The 9,598-nt window shown below is 36.0% G+C and overlaps 1 protein-coding gene and 1 pseudogene across 1 annotated transcript; one reads left to right on the forward strand and one right to left on the reverse strand.

The window, feature by feature from the left end:
- The first annotated feature begins 278 nt into the window (after positions 1-278).
- Positions 279-1,236, forward strand: LOC130881371 (serine/arginine-rich splicing factor 3-like). The gene has a single exon (XM_057780944.1). It carries the CDS (start codon positions 383-385, stop codon positions 851-853), a length of 471 nt encoding a protein of 156 aa, XP_057636927.1. The 5' UTR covers positions 279-382; the 3' UTR covers positions 854-1,236.
- A 4,862-nt stretch (positions 1,237-6,098) lies between these two features.
- LOC130863119 (40S ribosomal protein S17-like) lies at positions 6,099-7,088 on the reverse strand (annotated as a pseudogene).
- Between the last annotated feature and the right edge of the window lie 2,510 nt (positions 7,089-9,598).

The following is a 9,598-nucleotide window of genomic DNA, read 5'->3' on the forward strand; positions in this document are numbered from 1 at the left end:
ATAAGTGGTTTTTAGACATAAAGCAAAGAAAAAACAGCCTACAGTCCACAACCCAAGAGAACCTAGAAAGCAAAAAGTACATTAAGAGAGATATGCATGGATCTATATAGGAAGAAGAAAAAGACAAGATCTCACGAGTAAATTGGGAGTGTGAGGGCCACAGGAGAGGGTTGAAGGGGAGACAAAAGAAAGGAAAGGTAGTGGTAGTGGACTGTATAGCTCAATAAGAGCAAAAAAATTAAAATAAGAATTATGTATTTCCCGCCATTTCGTGGACGCCAGGGCATTGAGAGCATCTGCGGAAGCATATCGCGGAGGGTGCGGGTGGGCCTCGTCGGAGTGTTGGGATTTGAGCTGCGGTTCTCGAACCCAGGATCTCGAAATGCATCGTGATTCCTGTCCATTAGATTGTAAGGTGTATGTAGGTAATCTTGGAAACAATGGGAACAAGACTGAATTAGAACGGGCATTTGGCTATTATGGACCGCTCCGAAGTGTGTGGGTTGCTCGAAACCCTCCTGGCTTTGCTTTCGTTGAATTTGAGGATCCCCGAGATGCTGCTGACGCTGTCCCAGAGCTAGATGGAAGAACACTATGTGGCTGCCGAGTAAGAGTGGAGCTGTCGAACGGTGAGAAAAGAAGTCGGAATCGTGGCCCCCCTCCCTCTTGGGGTCGTCGCCCTCGAGATGATTACCGTAGGAGGAGTCCTCCACCTCGGCGAAGATCTCCAAGAAGGAGAAGCTTCTCTCGAAGCCGGAGCAGGTCACTTTCTAGAGATAGGAGAAGAGAGAGGTCTCTGTCTCGTGAGAGAAACCACAAGCTGTCTCGATCTTTCTCTAGGTCTCGTAGCTGATCTAGGTCAAATGAAAGGAAGTAGAAGACCAGTTTGCAAAAGAAGTGGTGTACAGGAAGTAACTTCATTTGACAGGAGTATGTACAGGAAATTCAAGTTTTGTTTGAGACTTCATAAGCTTGGTGCATTTTTAAGATGTTTTAGCTGTTCATGTTCCCTTAAGCAAGATTGAATTTGCTTTGAACTTTAGTTTTTCATAGACTGAAATAAACCTAGATCCTGCCCAGTTAAAGTGTGATGTACTAATGATAAACCACTGATGGAAATTGACAAAACTAGTTTATTAGCTGGATTACAGTCTGGAGCTGTGGGTGAAATGACAAGCAGTCTGTAAAAGCTGCTGTTAACACAAGTTAACAGGGAAAGGGTGGGAACTGCACTCTGAAGCCTTTGAAAGCGGTTCCTCACTGATTGCCATCTATGGAGGAAGCTGTTTGTAACATTCTTTATTTGGAAATGGAAGACTAAGTTACCAGTTGGTTTAAGGGTACACTGTAGAGCTGAACCTTTGAGTTACTGTGCAAGATTTCTTTTTCATGCTGTCATTTGTAATATGTTTGTGAGAGTCCTTGGGATTAAAGTTTTGGTTACAAAAAAAAAAAAAGAATTATGCATTTCTGTGGATAATTAATAAGAAAAAAATTAGAAAAACAATATTAAACAATGGTTAAAATTATTTTTCAAAATGCTTTACATTTATGAATAGACTTACTTATTTGATTTTTTTACAAACTAGGTTTTTCAATAAATATTAAGATTAAAAACTGGGGAGTAAGAAAAGTTATTGACTTGTGTTCTTTAGGTATTTGGCAGAGTGTTGACCTATATTTGTTATATGAGAAAATGAAATGCTGACACTCAAATACTTTGTGTTTAAAGGTTCCATTCAAAACCCACAACACATTATTTTTCATATTACTGATAAAAGGTAAGATTTTGATTCTTTGACTTATTTTCCATTTTCAAAGAAACAGCAATTTAGGAAGCAATGTAAAATCTGTTTTTTTCTGTCCTCATTGCTTGGTACAAAGGGATATGATCAGACTTTCTCCTCCAGATCAGAAAGACATTGTTGACTCTCTAATGCTGCAATCTTCTCAATGTTCCACACTGAGTCTTTCAACTTTACCTCTCGGCAGTTTCCAATGTACAGTGGAAACCAGATTCTATGTGGAATCAGCTTACCCTTCCATCATCTGACCCTCTAGATGCCACACATACTACATCTTTCCTTTAATACTCAACTAACTTTACATACGTGAGCATCTGCTCATGGAAAATTTGTAATTTTGCTTTCCAAAGAGAAAAAGGGTCAAAACTAAAATGTAAGAAATTGATCTCCTAAGTGCATACATGCATGTACCTGCACATGCATGCAAACACCCCCCCACACTCACTTCCTTTTAATTTGAAGATAAATTTTCTATAGTTCACACATCATCTGGGCTATCTTTTTAGTTATTCAGACAATATCAATACTGCACTTAAGTCTCCTGAGGCAAATTCTTCTGTAGTTGTTAATCTTTCGACTTTTGACCTTTGCAAGATTCTGAATCAATCCTTACTCATGTTAAATACAATATACTCACTTGTTTTTTCATCATTGCACCACTTAGTAAAAAGTTATTATAATATGTGTGGACTATTAATTAATGGGATACATGTACAGGCTCAGGTTATATATTACTTATGCTACAAATATTTACATAAGCTTTCCATTATTTTATTTCTATATTTTTGACTCGGGACAATTTATATCAAATACTGAAAAATACAACAAAACTAAAGTAATATTATCATATGATCATGGTAATTAAATCAATTAGAATGATGTTTGAGTTTGAAAACATGTCAATACCTCATTACTAGAGAAGAATCTATTTCTTGATTTTGCAATGGTTTATATTGTACAAAGTATAGAGAAATGTTTGATCCTTTAATTTCATAGACTAGTAAGAGGAGATTTGAGATTCTAATACTTAATTTACTGAAGAAAGGTGTATATTTTTAGCTTTAAATTGGATCATCACACTCATTACTTAAGAGAACAATTTAAAAATAAATAAGACAAAGACATTCTACATAAGAACACTAAAGTTCATGATTAAACAGCTAAAACAATAACTACCAAAGTCAAATGTCCCTAAAGGTTGACATTTAGATGTCCTATATTTAATCCATCTCTATAGGCTAAAGTTTAACTTCTACTGCTGATTCAAATTTGCTCTACTTTATTTATATTGATGAATGTTACCATACTGAGATCAATTCAGAAATAAAGTTTCTCTTCTTTTCTCTTTCAAAAATGCTGTTACATGAAGATCAATATACTGTCATATAGTCCCCAATTGGTTTCCTAAAGAAATATTCCCTACTGTCCGTATTTAATATGGTAACTTCTTGACTTTGTCTCTATATAATTCTATATTAAATATCGTTCTAAGGATTTTTTGTAGCTGCCTGTAAGATGTCCATGTAAGATTGCCTTATCATTTTAAGTAGTTTGATTGGATAGAATTGTTATATAAATCTGAATTTGTATTGTTTGCAATAACAAATATGAAATGCTAAATATTTTATCAGAGAATCTTAGAAATCATCTAACATTAGTGGAAGCATATTGAATTATGAAGAAATATCCTTTGAAATGATATGAACTGAAAAACATATCGAATTGCATTTGTCTCATTCTTAAATCCCTCCCTCAATAGGCTGTTATCTCACTGTACTATTTCAGAAGACTCAGAAAACTGACCCCTCCTTCAGAAGACAGTCTTGTTACAACTTTTGCTCTCCTTCTTACAGGATGATCTAAATACAGCTGTTTCTACCACTCTTTAAAAACAGCATTCTATGAACCTCATCTTCTCTCTATCTGGAAATTACTCCCATTTTGCTCACTTTGTGTGTCAAGGTCAAGAGAGTGAGCAGTAATAAATTCCATATCAAACACCAAACATGAAAGAATGACTGGAGGTTATCATTTCATGTGCCCTTATATGAGGAAATGTTATATTAAGCTATACCTAAAATGGACAATGAAAGCAAAACTTGTAGATGAAAATGCATAGTCAACACTGTAATAAATTGACCTAAAACAATTATAAATTTTTAGTAAAAAGAATTAAAAGGATATTATAATGGGTAAGGAGAAGCTCTTAAAAATGTGATGGAAATAAATAAGGAAGCGGAGGAAAGAGAATAAAATAACAATAAAGATATCTGAAAGTTCTTAAGGAATTAAGTTACTAATTATATACCTAAAAATAAAAGTATAATACACATAAGGATGTATGTGAATATATAATGGAAATTGAATTTTCTCATCTGGGTGGACAAAGCCCACTCCAGGAGCAAAATCTATCAAACGAAATCTCAATACCAGGCATGAAAACACTCTTTTGTGTTGTTAGTCAGAGTTGTCCAAGAAAAACCTAGAACATTACAGAAATATCGCTGCTGCTCTTGCTTGGTCCCCAGAAGTAGAAGTTAAACTTTTTGTGCTAAAGATACTGACAGTTTATACTCAGGGCCCAAAGGCTCCATAACTGGAACAATGCTTCTTCTATACTGATTTGTTTTTATGGCACCAGATGGTGTAGCACCAGCTTCCAAAATAAAGAAACAACCAACAGCCCTACCTAGCTAAGATGTCTATGAGCCACAAAAATGACCAACACTGATTGGTGGCCATAAGGGTACAGTAGTGGTGAGCATATGTTGGTGGTGACCAACAGCTTTCTAATTGTACTTACTGCCTACTCAACAAAAGGAAATCATGTTGTGTAAGGAAAAGATAGCAAAATACCCTGGGCTATTGAAATCATAAATCTTGAAGGAGAAACTACATTTGCTACTTTACTAAACCAGAATACTAAATACATTATAAATCTTTGTCCTTATACCCACAAATGAATACAGTGTACACCCCATATCAAAGAAACTTCTCACTGCAACAAAAGATCATTAGAGAAAAGCACAACCAATCAAAATTCAGAGCTGTAGAGTCCAGTACCACTAGACACTTCTAAAAAACAACCAGTATACCCAAGTCTCAAGGGACATGGTAAAAGAGGCAGAACAAGCCTAAGATACAGAATATGTAAGTCTCTCTTAGTATCCTCATTGTTGTCTAAGTTCTTTAGGGTTGTGATTTGTAAGTCTGGTTTTCTTTGCTTTATGTTTAAAAACCACTTATGAGTGAGTGCATGTGATAATTGACTTACATAGGTCTAATCTACATGGGAAGTAAAAAAAGACAGTATCTCCTGAGTAAATTGGGAGCATGGGGACCTTGTGGAGGGTTAAGGGGGAGAGGAGAGACAGGGAGGTGAGCAGAGAAAAATGTAGAGCTAAATAAAAATCAGTAAAAATCCAGAAATGTATGCAATATGTTTGTATGTGTGTGTGTGTATATATATGTATGTATATATATATATATGTGTGTGTGTGTGTGTGTGTGTGTGTGTGTGTGCTTGAATGTAACAACAACTAAGACAATAATTGGCCATGAATTAGAGTACCCCAACTCAGAATTCACAGAATTCTGTGGAAGATGAGGCAGAAGATTGTAAGTGCCAGAGGGTATGGAAGACACCAAAAGAACCAGGTCCTGGGCATATAGCGCATATATGTATATGTGTGTGTGTGTGTGTGTGTGTGTGTGTGTGTGTGTAAACTTAATATTTTTATGGGACATCTGATTATGAGAATCAGTCTCTGACTTTTTTGTCTGCTCTTAGAACTCTTTTGCTCCGTTTGGGCTGCTGTGTCCAAATTCTATATGAAAGATTTGCTTCATCTTATTATATTTTATTTTGTCATGTTTGCCTGTTGGAAGGTGAAGCTATAATCAGAATATATTGTTTACAAAAAGAGTCTGTTTTTAATAAAGAAAAGTAATAAATAAATAAATAAATAAATAAATAAATAAATAAAACCTAACCTTAGTGAAATCATATACTTTATATTTGTATGGGAATGGTAAAGATATTCTTTTATTGGGATAATTTATGAAAACATGTTGTAGGTGGGCCTTGTGATCATGTATATTTATAATTTAAAACAATATCTCTTTTATTGATATTAAAATCTATTTTATCTTTTCTCTAAGGTCATGTCCATACTCAGGATATGGATGTAATATATCAGGTCAAACCATTAACTATCTCTGTTTTTTTGTTGTTTTTGTTGTTGCTTTCAGGTTTAATGAAAATATGACAGAACAGGCTCAAATGGCTCCACATCATGTTTTGCAATTCATCCCAACTGTAGGCTGAGTGACCTGCAGGTTGGAGAGACTGCCGAAGACCAGAAGCTTCAGCATCCCCTTGGTGCCAGGATCTACCTCAACGATCTCCAGAGTAAGGGCTGAGACCTCAGGAATGTCTATTTTTTCTCTCTTCCTCCTTCAGCTTGATAGAGTTACCCCTCTCAGGGCCTTTCTGAATTCTCTTCACCAAATACATGATATACATGGCTACCTTAATGCCAGATTTCTTGATGGGGATAATGATGATCTTCTTGCACATACACCTGTTGGCATAAAAATGATTACTCATGTATGTGCAGTATTCCCAATGATGGCCCGGGCCTCCTTCATCACAGTCTTGGTGTGTGTGAGGTCATCCCATGTGGATGGGTCCCGCTAAAAGAGATATACCCTTTTTTAAAAAAAGAAAATTATTGCTACAGTCAGCTACTTAAAAATAGACACATGACAGTCACATTCTAATTGAGATTAAAATCTCTAGTTCATATGACTTTGAGATTGCCTTTTACATATACAAGAATTTTGTAAATATAATATGGCTAAGTGAGATAGATGTAAAGTTAATCCAAAATTTAATTAAAATTACGAAGCTGGATCTGAGAAATGGATGTCATAAAGCTAATAGGAGCTAAACTTCCCTCCTCTGAGAGATATGTAGACACTGGTTGAATCAGGGCATATATAATCAATACTAGCCCTTAAGTACATCTTTGTATAAGCAGAAAATTTTTTGTTCACATGCCAATAAATTTCCTGATGGTATTAAATTTAACAATGTAAGAAATTTTACAAGTCATTGTTTCTTTATGTTGATGAGCAGAGTTGCTGGGATGCCAGTGCAGGCCTTTGAATATACTAGACAAGTATTCTAATGCAGTTATATCACCCTCCTAAGTTATATAAACAAAAACCCTATGCTGAGATAGGTACCGAGTAGCCACGACTTGTGAGCAGAGCGATCATCTTCTGTAAACACAACAGCTCCATTTGTTTGTTTGTTTGTTTTGTCTTTTCTCATTAAACTACTACTGAATAATTCTGTGTTATACTGAAGTAAGTATACATATTTGGCCACTAAGAAATACTGATTTTAAAATATAATATCATTAAACAATAGTTACCCAATAGTCTGGTATTGGAAATTCAAATTCTTTTGATTAGTGAGTTTTAACTGAAAGAAAACAGATGAATAAAAATTAAGACTACTAAAACACAGCCTTGGAACAATGGTAGAATGCTTCTTGGTTCCAAATTATCAAATCACAAACAGAATTAACAGAAGATTTCTAAGTATACAAATACTTTTATCTGTCAAATATTCAAAGAATTTTGGAAATCATTCCTTTCCAGGCAATTAATGAAGGAGGTTTGGAGACAATGTCATAAAAATATGCTGAATTAGTGTTAGTCATCACCTCAGTTGCTTTCTTGAGTATTAAAGACAAATGAACATCAAAATTTCACAATACTATTACACCACTCTTCAGGATTCAATGAAAGAATGAAATTTTACTGTAAACAATAGACTTTACCCACTACACAGAAAGCAGGAATCAAAGAATAAATAGCAAGAAGCAGAAAGAAGGCAAAATGTCAGATTAGACAATTCCAATATCTAGTAGTACCAAATGGGAAAGATTCTGAAATGAACAAGCAACAGTCATCTGGAGCCTCTGATCCACAAAGAGGGTCTCAAGTTCACTATCTCTCCTGGGTGAGACTCAAGATTAACTCTTCCTATAGCAGATATTTTTATGGCTAGCTTAACACGAAATAATTACACAGAAACTGTATACATTTAAACACCGCCTGGCCCATTAGCTCTAGCCTCTTATTGGCTAACTCTCACATCTTGATTAACCCATCTCTATTAATATGTATCACCACTTGACTATGGCTTACAGGCATGAGTCTAACTAAGGTCCATCTTGGCCAGGAGAAGCATGGCGTCTGCTACAATGCATTCTTGATCCCAGAATTCTGTTCTATCTGCTCCGCCCACCTAAGGGCTGCCCTCTCAAAAGGCCAAGGTAGTCTCTTTATTCAACCAATGAAAGTAACACACAAACAGAAGAAGCTCCTACACCAGTAGTCACAAGGGTGGTGGTGTGGAAACCTCGTAGTGGAAACTTTCTGGAATCTATGAAGACGAGCATCTCAGTCATGGAGGAAACAGTCCCAGTTGACTCTCTTTTATAGCCAGGCAGGGCTTTCAATAGAGATACTGGGATGCATTTAATTGAGTTATTGGCAAAATGGGTCCCATGGAAATCTCCAAGCAATCCAGGCTATTGCTAAAACACTAGTTTGCTCTTTACAAACTGACAGCAGTTACAGTGATGAGGACAACATACACCTAACTCATTAAACATGAAGCAGTTGAGCTGTTTCCAACATGAAATCTTTGCCCGTTCATTATAGTCTCTTTGATGTGGGAAGGTACTATGCAGGCTACCAAAGACAATTATGAACACTAACTCTTTCACAAAATCTTTGACTCACAGTCTGTCCTGCCTAATATATATGCTAAGAAAATGGCAGTACTGAGCTTTTGGGAATAGCCAATCTGTACCTGGTTTGACTTGAGTCCCACTCCATAAGAAGGCACTCATACTCAATAATGCTTGGTTAACTAAACTGGAGAGATAGGATGCCCAGATATCAAGGGCAAAACTAAATACTACTGCTCTAAAATTAAAAAAAATCAATAAAATGATTCCTAATAATACCCCACTATACTCATAGATCAGTGCCTTATATAGTTATTATCAAAGAGATTTCCTCTGGCAGAAGATAGAAATGTATGCAGAATCTCACAGCCAGACATTATTCATAGAGTCTAGATGGGAGGTCTCCATCAAGTCTTTCTCCTGAGAGCTCAAGGAATTCTGTAGAAGAGAAGATGGAGAAATTCTAAGAGTCAGAAGGGATGAAAGACACCAGGAAAACATATCCCTCTGAATCAACTAAGCAAAGTACATATGAGCTCACAAAAACTGAAGCAGGAAGCGCTGGTCTAATATATATGCCTGTATTATATGGGAATCTTGATTTTTGAGATTGAGTGGATCTTTGGTTCTATTGCCTGCTCTTGGAACTCCTCTTTTTCTCCTATTGACTTTAATGTCCAACTTCATTTGGCAAGTTTTCCTTCATCTTTTATACTTTAATTTTACCATATTTGATTCTTATCTCTTAGAGTTCTGTTCTTTTCTCTTTAATTAATTACTTTATTTTTTTAAGAGATAGAGTTTCTCTGTGTATCTTTAGAGCCTGTCCTGGCACTTGCTCTGTAGATCAGTCTGGTCACAAATCAAAGAAATCTGCTTGCCTCTGCCTCCTGAGTGCTCAATTAAAGGCTTGTGCCACTACCCTCGAGCAAGAATCCTGTTCTTTTGTAATGAGTGACATAAAGTGAGTAAATCCAGAAGGGGGAGAAGCCGGGCAGATCTGAGTGGAGAATAGTGAGGGGA

This window comes from Chionomys nivalis, chromosome 1 (genome assembly GCF_950005125.1).
Source record: "Chionomys nivalis chromosome 1, mChiNiv1.1, whole genome shotgun sequence".
Classification (NCBI taxonomy): Eukaryota; Metazoa; Chordata; class Mammalia; order Rodentia; family Cricetidae; genus Chionomys; species Chionomys nivalis.

Excerpts from the sequence above, each read along its gene's own strand:
- LOC130881371 (XM_057780944.1), top strand. The coding sequence starts at position 383 with ATGCATCGTGATTCCTGTCCATTAGATTGTAAGGTGTATGTAGGTAAT.